This window comes from Lissotriton vulgaris, chromosome 5 (genome assembly GCF_964263255.1).
Source record: "Lissotriton vulgaris chromosome 5, aLisVul1.2, whole genome shotgun sequence".
NCBI lineage: Eukaryota > Metazoa > Chordata > Amphibia > Caudata > Salamandridae > Lissotriton > Lissotriton vulgaris.
Window position 1 is genome coordinate 1,322,146,015 of NC_141693.1, and position 19,659 is coordinate 1,322,165,673.

The window sequence follows — 19,659 nt, forward strand, 5'->3', positions numbered from 1 at the left end:
AGCAGCCTAGAAGAGCACAAGGTGGACAGAGCTTGCACAGAAGACACCAAATAAGGTACTGGACCCTAAAGAGCGCGGCAGAGCCCATACACACCCTGGAAAGGGGAAGGCAACAGGCAAGGAGGCACAAAGGCCCAAGCATAGTCAGGACACAGCGCGCCAAACCCAATCGACCAAACAAACGTGAGGAACCGCGCTGGCTACCATAAAGGAGGGGGCTGACTCTGAGAGTCCCCAATCGCAACAAGGAAAACAAGAAACGGACAGCACCCCAGGTAGCCCTAGTAGCAAAGGGACAACAGCACCCACAGTTAAGGAGGAGAAAATGAGCACACCAGCGGGATACGCAATAGCGCCAGTCCAATTCCTGCCCTAACCAGGGGAACCACTAATGAAGTGGGAAGACTGGAGAGAATATATAGACAATTTCATAGGGGTCCTGGAAGACGAGAATGAGGAACAATTTAACCCCAAGAGGAAAAAGCGCATACTACTACTCAATCTGGGACCAGAAGGACTTAGAATCTACAAAAGCCTGGTGCCCAAACCAAGAGGAAGCGCAGACGATGACGTATATGCCCATGCCATTGATGACCTGAACGAACACTACCGGCCCACGGTATGTGTGTAAGTCGATAGATTCAACTTCCAGCAGAGGAAACAACGGCCCGGAGAGTCGGTAGAGGAGTATGTGGCGGCCCTGAAGAAGCTGGCGACCACGTGCAGATATGGAGCATGGGAGGAGGAGTTCATCAAAGACCAGATAGTGATGCACACTACCAGCACGAACGTTCAGGACAAGCTGTGGGCAAGTGGGGACACCACACTCAAGGACGTAATGGTCATCGTCAAAAGGGCAGAGCTGGCACGCAGGTGCACTGACGCAACCAAGAAAGAAACGACACCCAGTCCCATGGTAAACAGAGTATACGATGAGGAACTTTGTAGAGACCATAAGTACAAGAGTTCCGCCCCAAAAGGACCTAACAAATGGCAAGGCAACACCGGACCACCGGGGAAACAAGCAGGCAACGACAATAAGAAAACGTGCTACAGATGCGGAAGTTGGTCCCATGAGGCACACAACAGAAAATGCCCAGCGTTCAGGGCCAAATGTATGTACTGCGGTATCATCGGCCACTACCAGAAGGTGTGCCGGAAGAAATCGTCCAAGAGCGTGGTGAAATACATCGACCAGGCCGATGAAGACCAGGAAGGAAACACAGAAGAAGAGGTAGTCACAGTCCTCTGTATATACGACGAGGTGCTATGCGTGGACGGAAAAAGGACAACTAAACCTGTACTAGAAATGACGATTGGCGGAATACCCATAAGTGTAGTAGCGGACACCGGCTCTCCCTACACCATCGTCCAGAGAGCGGTGTGGAACGAAACATTCAGACCACACTTGGGCCCAGAACTAGAGAAACTGGACATCCGACCAGTCACATATAACGGCGACCGCATACCAATGGCGGGATTCCGACCCTTAAAGTTCGAGTTCAGAGGCCGGTCAGCGTTCTGCAAGCTGTACATTTCAGAGAAGGGACCGTCAGTCTTGGGATGGCTGGACCAGGGCGACCTGGGAATCAAATTGGATCCAGGAGGAAAGGAACAGATACTGCTCACGGAACCAGAAGTGTGGCCAAATCTGGTCAAGTGGAAAGAAGACAACCCAAGGTATTTGGAGGCACAGTGGGAAAACTGGAGAGATTCCTACACAAGATAGTACTGAAGGAGGGAGCCATCCCAATTGCCCACAAAGTAAGAAACGTGCCCCTAGCGGTGAGGGAAGTGGTTGAAACGGAATTACAAGACTTGGAGAAAAAAGGGATAGTTGAACCCATCACGTGTGCAGAGTGGCTCGCGCCATTGGTGGTAGTCATGAAGCCCAACGGGAAAGTCAGGCTCTGTGTTGACCTGAGAGAACTAAATAAGAACATTGTGGTGGAGAAATTCCCTCTTCCAAGGATTGATGAAATGTTGGCGAAAACCAGAGGGGTCAAGTGGTACTCCACCATCGATTTTAACCTCCGCCTACCACCAAATATTCTTGCACCCGGACAGCAGGAAACTCACGTCATTCATCACCCCATTCAGATGCTATCAGTTCTGCAGCATGCCGTTTGGACTGGCCTCGGCCGCCGCAGTATTCCAGAAGCGAATGCACCAGCTGTTTAGGAACATGGAGGGCGTCCAGTACTTCCAGGACGACAGCCTGGTAATGGGGCGTGACAAAATGGACCATGACTTGAAGCTCGGCAAAGTGCTGAAAACCCTGGAGGTCAAGGGCCTCACGGCAGAATGGACAAAGTGCCGACTGGGCCTGGAGTCGGTGACCTACCTAGGCCACGAGATAGGGGTGCAAGGAATCACACCCAAGGCAGAAAATGTGAAGGCGATCTCCGAGGCTCCGCCCCCCACCAACAAGGAGGAGGTCAGGTCATTTTTGGGCATGGCGGAGTACTACAGCAAATTTGTGGTACACTTCGCCTCGAAAACACACCATATGAGGATGCTGACCAGGGAGAGCACCACCTTCCAGTGGACACCAGAGACTCAAAGTGAATTCGAGACAATCAAGAAAGATGTTGCAGGAGCGGTACCGCTCCAAGGGTATGATCCACAGGGCACAACGGTACTCACAACCGACGCCAGTGACAAGGGGCTAGGTGCGGTGCTCATGCAAGATCGGGGACAAGGGAAGATGGAGACGATCAGTTTTGCGTCCCGCGCATTGAGCGACACCGAAAGAAAATACAGTGTAATCGAAAAGGAGATGTTGGCTCTAGTGTGGGCCATGACAACATTTAGACAATTCCTATGGGGAACCCGATTCCAACTAAAGACAGATCACAAGCCCTTGGTGAAGGTGCTAACGTCCAGTGGACATGCCAACGCCACCCCCAGAATATCTAAGATGACTCTGAAGTTACTTGAGTTCAGGTACGACGTAGAGTACATTCCAGGAAATCGGAACAGAGTAGCAGACTACCTGAGCAGAGCAGCAGCCATGGAGCCTGGAGAGGAAGACCCAATTGGTAAGGAGGAGATGGTAGCTCTCATGGAGGACCAAGAGAGAGCCATCAGCTACCAAGAGTGGACAGAGGCATACGAGGAGGACAGCGTCATGCAGGAAGTGAAGATGCACATTGTCAAGGGTTGGCCAGACAAAAGACAAATGAGTGAAAACCTTAAGCCCTACTATGAGGTTAGGGAAGAATTGTCGTTAGGTGACAGGGGAGTATTCACGTACAGAGGTGACAAAGTCGTCCCGCCAAGAGGCATCATCCCCAAGTTACTAGACATTCTACATGAGGGCCACCTGGGTATAGGAAAAATGAAGCTAAGGACTAAACAAAACTACTGGTGGCCAGGCATGGATATACGGGCAGAGAGACACGTCAGAGATTGTCCACAGTGCCAAGGAGCTGACAAGACGCTCAAACCCGGCCTTGGGAAAGTTCGACCCCCCGCAGAATCCGTGGGAAGAACTGTCGATAGACATTTTGGGACCAATCATTGATGGCCAAGGCATCCAGAAGTACGTATGTGTCCTTATAGACAGATACTCCAAATGGCCAGAGGTAAAAGTAGACGAAGCTATGGACGCTGAAAACATATTGAAATTTCTGTCGGACACATTCGTGAGAGAGGGCATCCCCAAGTCCATCCTGAGTGATAATGGGCCCCAATTTACGTCCGAAAGATGGAACAAATTCATGCAGAGGAATGGTATCACAATCAAACATACGTCGATCTACCATCCAGCTGGCAACGGCCTGGTGGAGCGATTTAATAGAGTCGTGATGGGAGTTGTACAACCAGCGATCTCCAGCAACAAGGACTGGGAAAGAGCAATATGGAACATGGTATGGGCGTACAGAATTACCCCCACTGGAACCGGATACAGCCCATTCCAGATTTTGGGAGGCCGTGAACCATTCACGCATGACAACCGGGTTTATAAAGAAAAAATCATAACAAGTGAGTGGTCTCCCGCAGTGGTACAAGCCAACCTGGAAAGGGCACAGTCCATCTATGCCAACCACTACAACAAACGCAGGAACGTGAAAGGGACAGAGCTGGAAAAAGGCGAGTGGGTACGAGTAAAATTGGCAACGCTACAGAAGAAGGGAGACAGTAAATATAGTAAACCCATGCAGGTTAAGGAAGTGTACGACCGAGCGGCCTTGCTGAGTGACAGGAATGTGTGGTCCCAAGATCGCATGGCCAGATGTAACAAAGTCTTGCGATGGCAGCAAGATGGAACTGAATGGGAGGACATGGAGGAACCCAATGTGGAGCTGGAACAACCGGCAGGAGGGCTGCAAGAAGGGAGAAGCGAGAGAGGTGAACAACTGGAGGAGAGAAGCCCTAACAGCGACCAATGGACATGCAGAGGAGAAGCACTGATGAGAGCGCGGCTGCGCTGAGAGAGGGAAGAATAAGCACAGAGGTCCAGAGCAGGGGGGCCCCGGTGACTCCAACCAGGGTAACCCGGAGTGGAAGGACTGTGGTGAGACCCTCCCGGTTTCGAGACTACGATATGGACAGCGAACTGTAAGTGACTTATCCATTGCTTGGAAAAAAAGGGAGATATGTAGTGACGCGCACTAGTTGTTGCACGTCACGTAATGACGTGACGTGCGGGCGGCCATTTTGGGTGGATGCGTGCGCAACTACATTGCGAGGCGCGAAAGCCTACGGGGAGCAGCGCCGGCTCGGCGCTCTTTAGGGGATTAAGAAATGCAATTAAAGAAGACGTTTACAAACACACTTGTGCAGCGTCCTTATTGGCAATAGCACCTGTACACCATTGGCATCTGATCTGACAGACAGGGGTGTTAGACATCTTCTGTGAAGAGACACGGACAGCCAACTCTGGCCGGACAACGGTCGCTGTTTCGTTGTCTCGACGAGTAGGAAACAGTGGCTCCTGCTGCCTCAGCGCACCTATCGCCATCAGCCATTTGCCTATCAATTGTTCTTGTTATTCTTGAGTCTGAGCCAGTCTACCTTGTTCGATTGTCTCACCGTCTGTCTGTTACCTGTTGTCTCGTGTCCATCTCTTTATCCCACAATTGTATGGAATGACCGGTTATGTCTCTCATCCCTTGTAGGTTCTACTCCTCACCGAACCTGCGTCACGGCTTCTCCTCACAGCCCTCACCTTGTTCAGCTCAAAGTACGCGCACGCAACGTGCAGTGCTCTGATTGGCCCCCTGCTGTTGACGCCAGAGAAAGGTAATTTCAGAGGCGGGCTCCTGCATGCGATTTGTTCATTTCTCTAAACCTGCCCTCCGGATGGATACTTCTGCCTGCATATTCCTCATAGGCGGGCTCCTGCATGCGATTTGTTCATTTCTCTAAACTTGGCCTCCTGATGGATACTTCTGCCTTCAGATTCCTCATAGGTGGGCTCCTGCATGTGATTTGTTCATTTCTCTAAACCTGGCTTCCTGATGGATACTCCTGCCTACAGATTCCTCATTATTTTGAATAGCCCCAGGCACAGGATGGGATCCTTCAACTTGTTATACCTCTGCCTCCGTCGCCGATAGGTGACCCTGGCTCTACCTTGGTGTGGTATTGTGTCTTCTCTTTATGTTCATTATAGAATTTAGATTCATTACTATGTCATGTAGAATGTAAGGATGTAACTTGGTATTCTTTGAGATTGGTTTTTTTTTTCAGAAACCATTGGACATCGGACTACATTGGATGTCTTTCCTCCGCACCAGTGGGTCCTTTTATAGCACTTAATAAATTAATATTTTTTTTATAATCTCGTCTCCCTCTCGTCTTTACAATGGCGACAAGGTGTTTTTAACGTGCTGACCCACTGTGCACTTTTATTTTCATTATTTTCGTTTTTTTTCGATTTAAAATTTCTACCTATGAACATTCTTGAAGTATTTACAATTTTTGACTGCTGTATATTTTTACTTCGGACCATTTTAAGAGCTGATTTGTTGTGAAATTTTGAACTACTATAAAATAAGGTACTATAACTAAAATACCGTTATTGCTTGGGGAAAGTGAGGAGTGCAGTGACGCTTTGTGGTGAGGTTCACGCTGACGCTCAGTGACGTCTCATCACGTGGATAACGCTGCGTTTCACCTCTACGGCACGTTACAAGCACGCAACTTCGGCCATTTTGATGACATGGTTGCTAAGTGATCGGCGTGATTTTCTACGTGTCACGTCATCAACGGCCATTTTAGTGGTTACAGATACCGATTTATCAGCTCTTCGGAAAGCAAATGAAATAAGACTTTTGAAGAGGATTATATTTCACATCGTCAAGTCGGTATTTTTTTTTTAGTTAATTATTTTCTAAACTCAATTTAAAAATAAAAGTTTTTTTCCTCCACATTTTAACTTTCTGATTTCTTCTGCTCAACTTCACAGTGGTGCGCACACTTGAATGAATTATTACTTCGGCGCATCTGCACAGTGATGCGCACACTTAATTTTGAACACTTATTTGAGCATGTTTTCTCAGTGATGTGCACACTTGAAGTACAATAGGATACTTTCACTATTAACAGTGTTAATTTTTTTATTTACGGTATTTATTCTCTTTCTATTTGTAATAGAGGGTTCGAGGCATGTGGGCTGCTGAATTCATATCTGTGCATAGATCGCCGCCTAGTGTTGGGTCCGGATGATTGCACATTGTTGTCCTGGAAGAGTCTTCGAAGTATCACGAGATAGGTGGCTCCTCCCCTGGACTACAGTGCGCATGGGCATCGACTCCATCCTCAGATTGTTTTTTACCGCCATTGGGTTCGGATGTCTTTAATTCCCTCTTGTCGGAATCGATAGAAAAACTTTCTTAAGACCAAAAGGTCTTTAGTCTATACGTCGGTATTGTCTTGCGTTCGGCTTTACTTCTTCTAGCTCGGCTCCGAGCCGGATTCTGTACTTCCGCATGCTCTCGGCGCGGAAGGCCTAGTCAACGCTCCTGACCTATCGACCATCCATCATGGAACGAAGTCCATTCAAGAGATGTCCGGTCTGTAACTCGAAGTACCCCCACATCGACGTCCACCCGGTGTGCAACAAGTGTCTGTCGCCGGACCACGATGAGGACAAGTGTATGGCTTGTTCACGCTTCAGGTCCAAGAAGACACTTAAGCTTCGACGAGCTGTGCGCCTGGAGGCCCAGCAATCTGCTCTGACGCCTACGGACATCTTCGATGCTGGGGAAGTCGAGGACGAATATATCCAGGACGTTTCTGAATCAAACCCCGCGTCGGACGTCGAAGAAGACTACGACGCTGATGCAGAGGTGTTCGAAAGCGAAGAAGTCGTCGAGTAGGTAGGAGACGACGACGGTGCCCTCGGGGCCATGGAGGATAGCTCGGACGAGGAGCTTCCTCAAACTGACTCTGGGGCCGTGCCTATTTATAAGGCCCAGGTCGAGGGATCGCATTCGGGCCTTACCCAAGACCTCGATATGGGTTCCACGGCCCCGCCTTCGGGCCCGGCCACAGACATTGTTACCGAGCCACTCCCTGGCAAAACAAAACCGAAAGTGAAACCTACGGTCTCGACGCCAGATACTGCGCAGGTGCAAGCATCGAAACCGAAAGTGCGCATTGCTTTGGTCGGATCAAAAACTTCGGAGGCTTCGGCGCCGAAGAAGCCGAAGGTGGCTGTCGAGCCGAAAAGTCAAGTCAAGGGCGTCGAGACAAAGTCTGCCGCGCCGAAGGCTAAAGTAAAGGTGGTCGATACTGGCGCGTCGGCGCCGAGACCGGTCGACGCCGGCAAGGGCCTTGTCGACCCGAAGAAGGCTGTCGGCGAACCTAAGAAAAGTCTTGGTGACCCGAAGATCCTCAGTACCCCGCGTCGGCACGACAAGGCCAAGGGCGCTGCGCCCCGTGAGTCGACTCCGAAAGTGGCCTCAAAGGATTCCGTTGAACCGGCGCGTCCATCCGCCTCGTTCAGGTGACGGACTCCCTGCAACGCATCCGTGAAGGCACCGCGGCGGTCGAACCGAAGGACCCTCTGCCTGCGAAGCCTGTGGAGAAACCCATTAAGGCGTCCACGCCGATCCACTTCACGTTGCCGCTTAAGACGGCGCCGACGGCTTTCGCTCCTAAGGCAGTGGCCGGCGTGCCCGAAAAGGTCTCCTGGGCGCCGAAGGCGGCGTCGGTGGTTTACGGCCCGCGACCTCGACGACCTTCGGGGGATGAGTGTCAGGAACACTTCATTGACGCCGAAACGGGCAGACTTTCCCTCCTGAAGCGGAAAATCACCCCGGAACCCCAACTGTAGTCTTACAAGATCCCTCTCAAGAAGAAGAAGGACTCTGCTTGCTCTCCAGTCTTGGTGGAACCCCTTTCACCACGGACTCATGATGTGTCGCCCACTTACTCAGATGTGGACGCTGGTGAGGGGGATGATGAGGATGAATACAGTTATCCAGTCTATACAGACCCTGAGGATACAAATGAGCCATGGGCAGCTGGTGGTGACCCTGGGGATCCTCATTCAGGACAAGACCCTCAACTCTTTTCTGCAAAGACTTCACCTACGGAAGACTCTGCTGCTTTGAATGCCCTCATTGAACGGGCTGCTAACAATCACAATGTCCAGCTGCATGCTGACCCTGTGGATGTGGACTTCCTCTTTGACACTTTTTCAGTATCAGAAGAGACTGTAAAAACTCTGCCTATGCTAAAAGGTGTTTTAAAGCATGCTGCTGAGATCTTTAAAGAACCTACCAGGGCCAGGGTGATAAACCCTAGGATTGACGAAAAATACAAGTCGGCGCCTACTGATCCTACCTACATTAAAGGACAGTTGCCTCTGGACTCCCTTGTCGTCTCGAATGCCCGGAAGAGGGCCAATTCTCAGACTACGGGTGATGCTCCTCCCCAGACAAAGAATCCAAGGTCTTTGAGGCTTCGGGGAAGAGGGTGGCAGCACAGGCAGCCAACATATGGCGCATTTCTAACACACAGGCGCTTCCAGCGCGCTATGACCGGGCGCACTACGATACACTAGAGACCCTGTTGCAACACCTGCCTGATCAATACAAGGAAGGGGCTGAGATGCTGATTCAAGAAGGGAAGCTAATCTCTAACGCTTCCATTAAGTGCGCTCTGGACGCAGCTGATACCGCGGTCAGAGCTATAAACACCAGTGTTATGCTTCGGAGACATGCCTGGCTGAGAATCTCTGGATTTAAGCCAGACATCCAAATCACCATCCTGTACCAAACGGTTAACCCAGATCACCTGTTTGGCCCAGAGGTTGACACCACCCTAGAAAAAATGAAAAAGGACACTGACACTGCAAAATCCATGGGTGCCTTACAGTCCCAGCAGTTTCGGGGTGGGTCCTTTCGTCGCTCCAGCACTAGAGGCGTCTCAAGGGGTCAGCTCTCCCAGTCCACGCAATACTACAAGGGCAACACCCAGACTACTTACGCCAACAAGAGTCGAGGTGGATATCGTGGCAACAGCGCCAAGGGCAGAGGACGTGGCAACAACAGCTCCAGGTCCTCTACCACCAGCAAACAGTGACTCCTTGTCACTGCCCCCCGACCACACAACACCGGTCGGGGGGAGACTCCAGCAGTTCCTGCCCGTCTGGAAGTTCATCACCACGGACAGGTGGGTCAGAAAACTTATCCAATACGGTTATTGTCTGGAGTTAACATCCACTCCACCCAACATGCCCCCAAGGCACCGTCCTATGTCGGACGAGCACTTGCACTTATTGCAGCAGGAGGTCACCGTCATGCTGCAAAAAGGGGCAATAGAGCTCGTGCCTATGCCAGAAAGAGGCACAGGGGTCTACTCCCTGTACTTCTTAATACCAAAGAAGGACGGGTCCCTCAGGCCCATCCTGGACCTCAGGCCACTCAACTACTACATCCTGTCGGAGCACTTCCATATGCTGACCCTGCAGCAGGTGCTCCCGTTGCTCAGACAGGGGGATTTTCTCGCAACTTTAGACCTAAAGGATGCATACTTTCACATTCCACTGCACCCTTCACACAGGAAATACCTCAGTTTCACCATACAAAACCGGCACTACCAGTTCAAGGTTTTGCCTTTCGGTGTCACCACGGCACCCAGGGTGTTCACAAAGTGCCTGGCGACAGTGGCGGTGCATCTCAGGAGACGGAACATCCACGTCTACCTTTATCTGGACGACTGGCTCATCCAAGCGAAGTCAGCCCAGCAGTGTGCCGCCCACATGTCCCACACCATTCACCTCCTGCACGATCTGGGATTCTCACTGAATTACCCAAAATCCCACCCCCAGCCCGCCCACGTACGGCAGTATCTGGGTGCGACCATAAACACTCTGGCGGCCACAGCACAGCCGAATTCAGTGAGGGTCAGCAGCATTCAATCGCTGATATAGAAATTCAGACCTCAACACTCGCTTCCGGCAAGAGTGTTCATGCAGTTGATAGGCATGATGGCCTCCTGCATTTCCATAGCCCCGCACGCGAGGCTACATATGCGTCCGCTTCAGGAGTGCTTAGCACGTCAGTGGACTCAGGCTCACGGGCAGCTGAAAGACCTAGTGTTGGTGAGTGGTCGGGCATACAACTCTCTGCATTGGTGGAATCCACAAAACCTTTGCAAGGGCCGACCGTTCCAAGAGCCTGTGCCACAGATCATCCTGACAACGGACGCCTCTCTCCAGGGATGGGGAGCTCATGTACTCCATTACACGGTGCAGGGACTATGGACACACCAGCAACGGAAGATGCACATCAATGTTCTCAAACTGATGGCGATCTTCATGGCACTCAAAGCCTTCAAAGTACATCTGTGCAACAAGGTTGTGTTGATCCGGACGGACAACATGACAGCCATGTACTACATTCAAAAGCAGGGAGGAACACACTCTCCTCAGCTGTCTCATCTGGCTCAGAGCATGTGGAAGTGGGCCATTCAGAGGAACATCTTCCTCATGGCAGAACACCTCCCGGGCAAAGACAATCAGCTGGCGGACCTGCTCTGCAGGCACAGCCACCAAATGCACGAGTGGGAGATACATCCATCAGTACTCCAACCGTACTTCCAAAGGTGGGGTCATCCAGAGATAGACTTGTTCGCCACAAGGGAGAACGCAAAATGCCAGAGCTTCGCCGCCAGGTTCCCACACCCACAGTCGCAGGGCAATGCGATATGGATGACCTGGTCAGGCAAATTTGCGTACGCTTTTCCCCCAGCACCTCTGATACCGCTGGTGGCACGCAAGCTCAGGCAGCACTCGATGACTCTCATCCTGGTTGCTCCAACGTGGGCTCACCAACCATGGTACACCACGTTTCTAGAACTGTCCGTGGTACTGCATCAGAGGCTATGTCTCACACCCAGCCTTCTGACGCAGAGCCATGGCGACATTCAGCATCCAGATCCGCAACAGCTCAACCTGGCGATCTGGCTCCTGAAGTCTTAGAGTTTGGCTACCTGGACTTGCCTTCTGTATGGACATCATTCGGGAGGCAAGGAAGCCCACCACCAGAGCATGCTATGCGGCGAAATGGAAGCGGTTTGTTATTTATTGTGCAGACCACAACATTAACCCGCTAGATGCGTCTATTCAGAATATCATCTGTTACCTTTTCCATCTGTACAAATGTAATCTGGCCTATGCTTCGATTCGCATACATCTATCTGCGATGGCCGCTTATCTCCAGAACAGGCAGCACCTTTCACTCTTCAGAGTGCCTGCCATTAAAGCCTTTCTAGAAGGACTCAAACGAGTCATTCCTCCGTGGACTCCACCAGCTCCGGAGTGGAACCTCAATGTGGTCCTCACCCGGCTGATGGGTCCTCCCTTTTAACCACTGCATTCCTGCGAGATTCAACTCTTGACGTGGAAAGTGGCTTTCCTCATAGCGATTACATCGCTACGGCGAGTTAGTGAACTGCAAGCCCTCACTATCCAAGAGCCATTTATTCAAATTCATTCTAACAGGGTGGTGCTTCGCACTAACCCTAAATTCCTTCCTAAGGTTGTGTCTCAATTCCATATCAACCAGACTATTGAATTGCCTGTTTTCTTCCAAAATCCTGAGTCATTGGCGGAGAGAATGCTCCACACGCTTGACGTCAAAAGGCCCCTGATGTATTACATCGATAGGACCAAGGATTTTAGGAAGACTAAGCAACTCTTTGTCGCCTTTGCACCACACCACAAAGGTAACCCTATTTCCAAGGCTGGTATTGCCTTGTGGATCGTTAAATGTATCCAGATCTGCTATCTGAAAGCCAAACGTACTCTCACCATTCCACCAAGGGCCCACTCCACCAGAAAGTTGGGGGCCTCTATGGCATTCCTTGGAAACATTCCTTTGGAAGACATATGTAGAGCAGCCACATGGTCTACCACACACACATTTACAAAGCATTATTGTGTTGATGTGCACTCCAAACAGCAGGCAGCTGTAGGGCAGGCTGTTGTCAAAACACTTTTCCAAACTGCTGCAGCTGGCACGGGCGGCCGCCGTTAATGGAGGGACTGCTATGTATTCTATGCACAGATATGAATTCAGCAGCCCACATGCCTCTAACCGAATATGCTACTTACCAGTATGCATCTGTTCTTGGCATGTAGGGCTGCTGACATTCATATCGCCCGCCCTCCTCCCCGGCACCCGTAGCAGCTGCAGAATTCACATATACTTCTAGCATGGTCATCATTCACTGAGTTTCACTCCATCTTGGCCACAATGGCAAAAAACAATCTGAGGCTGGAGTTGATGCCCATGCGCACTGTAGTCCAGGGGAGGAGCCACCTATCTCGTGATACTTCGAAGACTCTTCCAGGACAACAATGTGCAATCATCCGGACCCAACACTAGGCGGCGATCTATGCACAGATATGAATGTCAGCAGCCCTACATGCCAAGAACAGATGCATACTGGTAAGTAGCATATTCGTTGTTTGCATTTTAGTCATTATGGCTATGTCACTAATTTGTAATCAACCAACGATATTTTTACAAATTCCAGGAAAACCAGAGTGGAAAAAATGGCGTGAATCGTTTGAGAATTACGTTATTGCAATAGATGGTACTAAATTTTCTCCAGAAAGGTTGAAAGCTATTTTATTTAGTTTTCTTGGTAATGCAGCCATTGAAATTTTTAAAAATCTTGTTCCCATTGCACCACCTAGTGGTGAAGGTGATGGATGGAATGTTTATAAAGAGGCTGTAGCAAGGTTGGAAAAACAATTTTTGGATGAGCCAAATGTTTTAATTGAGAGGCATGCATTTCACAAAAGGAAACAACTTCCAGATGAAACTATTGAAGGATATGTTGTGGCACTTAGAGTTTTAGCTGCAAATTCTGAGTATGGTGCAACAGTTTACTATTTTATTAGAGATCAGTTTATTTTTAATTGCGAGTGAAAGAAAATACAGGAAAGGCTTCTTGCCTGTCGAAATCCCACGTTGAGTGAAGTATTAGATCTTGCAAAAGGAATAGAGAGGTCAATTATTTCTTCGAAGGGTATTTCTGCTGAAGAGCTTAAAAATTCTTCTTATCCTGTTTGTGCTATGCAATCTTACAATAACGGTGTTGTCAAACAAAATAGTAAGCTAAGTTGCTTCAGATGTGGTGCTAAGACACATTTGGCAAATTCTTATGACTGTCCTGCTTAAATAAAGTTGGTTATTTTTCAACTGTTTGTCATGCACAAAAGAAAACAGTGAATTCTACAGTTAATAGTATCTCTAATATTTGAACATGATGTACAAAATGTATTGCTTACTCTTTATGATAATGATTTTGTAAACAATGTGACCATTCCTTTTAAGTCACCCTTAGGTAAAGTGTTAGTAGGCACAGTGGAGTTTGAAGCAATGGCTGACTCTGGGTCACCCATCACCATTCTTTCTGATTTATGTTTTTATGAAAATTGGAAGGATGTTAAACTTAAGAAAACTGACTAGGTAGATTGGGTATTCATTTGTTTCCTGGTTCAGATCGACCCATTCAATTAAGAGATTTAAATGTCAACAATATTTCTATGGAAATATTTTCATTGGAAATGATTTTAAAGAAGCATAGCAATGTATTCAAAGATGAGGTTGGTCAAGTTAAGGGTTTTAAGCACCAAATTGAATTTAAAAAAAGGAGCCGTCCCTATTCAGCACAAAGTGCGTATGGTTCCTCTGGGCATTAGAGAAAAATTTAAGTCTCATTTAGATACTTTATGTTCAGATGGTATTATTGAACCCACCGACAGTTCAGAATGAGTTTCGGCCATTGTTATCGCACTTAAAAAGAACCAGGATTTGAGATTATGTGTTGATCTCAGGTCTCTTAATAAGAATATTGTTGTTGAGAAGTATCCGTTGCCCCATATTCAGGAAATGTTAGCAGCCATTAATGGGGCAACATTTTTCTCGGTTATCGACCTTAAATCTGCGTACAATCAGGTAATTCTTGAAGAGTCTTCAAAACCTCACAACTTTTATCACTCCTTTTGGTCTATATAGATTTTTGAGGATGCCTTACGGCTTGGCCTCAGCGGCCAGTGTTTTTCAAAAACCTAATGAGAATATTTTTAAAGGAATAAAGGGTGTACAGTCATTTCAAGATGCCATTTTAATTTTTGCTGAGAACAGTGAACAACATAATATAATCCTGGACAAAGTATTGAATATTTTAGGTGAAAAAGAAATAACTGTGAGTAAGGATAAGTGCAAATTTCTTGTTGAGGAGATCAATTGCTTGGGACATAAAATTACTCAAAATTGCATCTTTCCTAAGGAAGATCTTGTTGATACATTGGAGAAGGTTAGTAGACCACAAGATAAGGATTCTTTGCGTTCCTTTTTAGGGTTAGGTGAATACTATTCTAGATTTGTTAAGGGATATGCACTTGTTGTTGAACCTCTCAGGCAACTTTAAAAAAAAGGATCTCAATTTGTTTGGACGAATATTCATGATGAGGCCTTTGTTAATGTAAAGAAGGTTATTGCTAAAGCGCCAGGTTTGAATAAGTTTGATCCTAAGGGGAAATCTTTTGTCACAGTGGATGCGAGTGCCATTGGGCTGGGTGCTGTGTTTACGCAGATTGTAGATGGCAAAGAAAAAGTTATTTCATTCATTTCAAGAGGGGTTAGAGATGCAGAGAGGCACTATAGCACCATTGAAAAAGAGGCCTTGGCCTGTGTTTTGGCAGTGTTTTGGCAGTAGAGAAGTTCAAAAATTTTTGTGGGGAAGACTATTCGTCCTGGTTACAGATCATATGCCTCTTGTTTTTATGATGGATGGTGTTAGAAGTGGTAAGGCTTCTTCGAGGCTTGTAAGACTTATTGCTAGATTGCAAGAATTCAATTTGGAAATACAACATATCCCTGGAGGTAAACATTTTACAGCAGATTGCTTGTCTAGACTTCCTCCTCTAAATGAATGCGACAATGAATTAGTTGATCAACATGAGTGTGTTGTGGCATTGGTTAATGCTATAGTTTCATGTAATGCTGCAGTTTCAGAGAAAGATTGGTTGTATGCTATGATAAGTGATTCTATTTTGACTAAAGTAAAGCATTTTGTTGTTAAAGGATGGCCACCTTGCAGAAATTTGGATATATACATTGTCGTAGTTTCGCTCAGATTGCTGAGGAACTTAGTATTGAGAATGACATACTTTTGAGACAGGATTTGTTTGTTCCACCTGCAGGTATTAGAGATAAACGTATTCAGTTGGCTTATTCAGGGCATCCAGCAGTATCTGGTACAAAAAATTTGCTTAAAGCACATTATTGGTGGCCTAGTATGGATGCCAGTGTTGAAAGAATGGTGGATAATTGTTCGGTGGGTGTTAAATCTGATAAGCATTGGAAAGTTTCTACACAACCTTTATCTATTCAAGAAGTTCCAGCAGGACATTGGAAAAAAAATTCTATTGATTTCTCAGGTCCATATGAATGGTTAGGTAGGGAGAACAGATTTTCTATTGTTGTAATTGACAATTTTTCGAAGTGGATTTCTTACACTTTTGTTGAACATCCGGTCACCGAGTTTTTGGACAACATTTTTAGAATTGAAGGGGCAGCTGAACACTATTTTATTTGATAATGGGGTGCAATTTATCTCAAACAAATTGAAGTCATTAAAAAAAAAATTTGATGTGCAGTCTGAAAAAGCACCTTTATATTGTCCTTGTGCCAATGGGCAAGTTGAGAGGGCTAATAGATTCATAAAAGAGGGGATTCAAGCTGCATTAGAAAGTAATTTAGATGTTTTTGAATTTTTAAAAGAAAAGGTGTGGAGCTATCATCTGACTTCAAATGCATTTACTGGAGTTTCTCCGTATTTTGTAATGAGAGGGAGACAAGCTAAATCTTTAACACCTTTTGTTTAAAAAAGAAGCTAGAAAGGAAAGTTTAGAATTATCTATTAACAAAGCAAAAAAGAATATTGTAGATTCCCGTATTAATGGGAAAAGCTATCATGTTTCCTTTCATAAAGTGAAATCTAAAGATGTTAAAATTGGAGATTGGGTACGTATCATCAAACCCACACTGAACAGCAAGGGTTCTTCTAAGTTCACTAATCCTTACAAGTTTGAAACAAGGGCGGGGGAAGCAACACCGGGACTCTGAACAACTATTTTGAATCCGCAAAGGGAGAAGGGGGAAAAGAAAGCTCTTTAGAGAAGCGCAGGGCAGAGCGTCGCCGCTCGATTGAAATCATGAAAAGCAGACCCCTTAGCGAGATAATTCCCTATCCCATTTCCCAAGAGGAAGGCACCCCCAATGAAAGCCAGGATCTATCAACTCAAGATGGCGTCCCCCTACTGTTACGGGACAGTATCATCATGCCGGGTACATTGTCCGAAGAGATTACGGAGGCCACTCCACCTTTAACCTCTACTAACATGCCTGTTGACTTGGTTACCCAAACCTCCCCTCTAAATAAAACCAAGAAAAAGAAGCCTAAGCACACTGTTGTGGTGGAATTGCATGGCCCCCCACCCAACAAGCGCAGAAGAAAGACGAGGGAGGGACAGGGGAAAACCAAAATGTCCCACTTAGATTTTGGTAAAAAACACAAGCCTGCACTCACCCCCGTTAGGGCTGGAGATAACGTGAACACCATTAATTCCACTAGGGACACAAGAGCTATCTCTGTTGTTACTAGCAGTGACCCAGGGTCTAACCCATCCAACGTAGCTCCCCCTCTTATATCCCTAGGGAGTATAGAACTTCTACTCCGTTCACTCTTGCAGCCGATTAGTGAAAGCCTAGAGACCAGGCTTACCAACCTAGAGGTTACTCTAACTACCCTGACCACTTCGGTCACCAAGCAGACTAGAACTGCGGGGCTCAATCCACCTACAGGAACTTTCCCTAACAAACAAAATTCCCCTTCTAATATAGGAGATTCACAGGGTGCCAATGCAGGAGCTCCACAGGGCGTTACCACTGCCCCCCCTTTGCAGCCACTTATGGCTATTCCTGTCCCGACCCTACGAAGCATCCTAAATACCATGCCTCCTCAGTTAATAGACCCCCCCCCCCAGTGTAGAGCCTGGTACAAATCAGGGGTTCCCCCCCATTGCTAGTATTCCCTCTCCCCCCCCCCCCCCCCCCCCTGGCCAGCCCGCTCAAAGACCGCGGAGACCAGACCTGCCACCGGAAGCCAATAGTCTTATGGTGGTTTTAGCGGGTGCCCCCTCTCTACAAAGGGGTGAAAACGAAGATTTCCAATCCCTTAAGAAGAAAGTCATTAAATGGCTGAATTGGAACAGACCCCTACCACCACACTTTAATAATGAGATCATTATGGTTAGAAGGGTGCCATGGCTGGGGAAGACGAGGAAAACAATAATAGGGGACTGTATAATGGTGACCTTTAGGGACCCCGGTACTGTTTTACATATCTGCGCAGGCTCAAACAGATCATTGGATTCCACCATACAGACCTTGCCAGTCTCCTTCTTTTTTTCGCCCATCCACATGCATTATGACCGGCCACAAGGAAATTGGACAAGGGTGGAACGGAGACCAAGATACAAAGAATATGTCCGACGCCCAAATTACCAGCCACCTGAAACACCCTATTTCCATTTCAACCGCTTCAACTGTTTGAGCGGGCTTGACGGGGTTGATTGACTGTCCACCAACAACCTTGCGACCCCGGACAATGGATCCTGTAATCTCCTTGAGCCATCTGAATCCGTCGTGGATAATGTTCCCGATGTAATAACTGGTGTAACACCCGGAACTGTTCCCCCCCACTCTCCCATCCCGGCAACCCCAACCATTGAACATTTGAGATTAATTTGGTGGAATGTGGCCGGATTAGCTAATAAGCTGGCTGCTCAAGACTGGGAAACTTACATTGAGACTGGGGATGTTTGCATGTTCCAGGAGACCTGGGCAAGGGAAGACTATGGGCACCAAGGTTATCAGTCATTTTTTATCCCGGCCAGGTGGGAGGGCAAAGGACGCCCTTCAGGCGGGCTTACAACCTGGGTGGCTTCCCACCTAGGCTGCGAGGCTACACGGTTACCGGCCCCCTCGGACGACATCCTCGTGGTTCTATTGTCCTGGCCGAATCAAGCGAAACTCGCCCTAATAAACATCTACTCTAGGCCAGTTGGAATTCCCAGGGAATCGGCCACCATAGATGAACTTTCGGACTACCTATCCGAAATACCAAAAGATCTACCCTATGTAGTGGGAGGGGATTTAAATTCCCACTTTGAGCCATTGCCAGGCCTCTTAGAGGGTTTTCCAATGGATGAAGAGGTCAGGTGGTCAGTGCCTTCGGTAGAAGCTCCCCCCCCGAAGGCATGGACTCCTGTAGCATTGCAGATCACAGCCCTTACCCTAAGATTTGGAATTAGAGCCTGTAATGGGCGTATTAGATCCGACATACCTAGCAGAACCACTTATAACAGAGTGGGAAGAGAATCTTGCTTGGATTATGTCCTGGTACAGATAGCGAACTGGCCAGCTATTCGGGACTTTAGGGTTATGGAAAGGCTAGACAGCGATCACAATGCCCTTGAACTTGACCTCATCCACCCCGGCCGCCAAACTTGCACAACGTCTGGGGAGGGGAGCAAACCTGAACTTCTACTGGAAAACAACAGGAGAAGAATCAGGTGGGAACAACTGGCATCAAGCGAGGAGAAACTCCCAAGGCTTTACGCAGGGATAATCCCCATTCTGGAAACTGTGGGAGACTTGGCTACCGGGGTGGGTAATAAAGACTTACAGGCCAAATTACACCAGGCCCACGAGGACCTTATAAAGGCTGCGGCTCCCTTCCTCTTTAGCAATGTACAGAATTCAAGGAGGGGGCAGCCATACAAATCCTCATGGTATAATACAGCCTGCAGAAGGGCAAAGGGGGAACTCCTTAGATCCATTAAGGAGGGTCTAGGCGGGGAACAGTTAAGAGAACGCAGACGGGCATACAAAAAACTCATTGTCCATGCCAAAACTAAATGGGAAGAGAACCAATGGGAAGAACTCACTAAGTCCCTAGCGACAAAAGATCACCGAATGTTCTGGAGAATAGTAAGTGGGGGTTCGGGGAATCTTCATTCGGCAATTGAGCCAAACATTGCACCGGGGGTGTGGCAGGCACACTTTCAATCCCTTTATAGCTCTGAACCGGGAGAACCCACCATCGATACCCGCGTTG

At 47.9% G+C, this 19,659-nt stretch overlaps 1 protein-coding gene across 2 annotated transcripts in view; it reads left to right on the plus strand.

The window, feature by feature from the left end:
• FANCE (FA complementation group E) overlaps positions 1-19,659 on the plus strand; it is a 300,305-nt gene that overhangs the window by 106,055 nt on the left and 174,591 nt on the right. For both annotated transcript variants that reach the window (XM_086923242.1, XM_086923243.1), the window contains exon 8: positions 5,124-5,247. In XM_086923242.1, the coding sequence (XP_086779368.1) occupies positions 5,124-5,247 (124 nt within the window). The remainder of the gene's footprint in view (positions 1-5,123; positions 5,248-19,659) is intronic.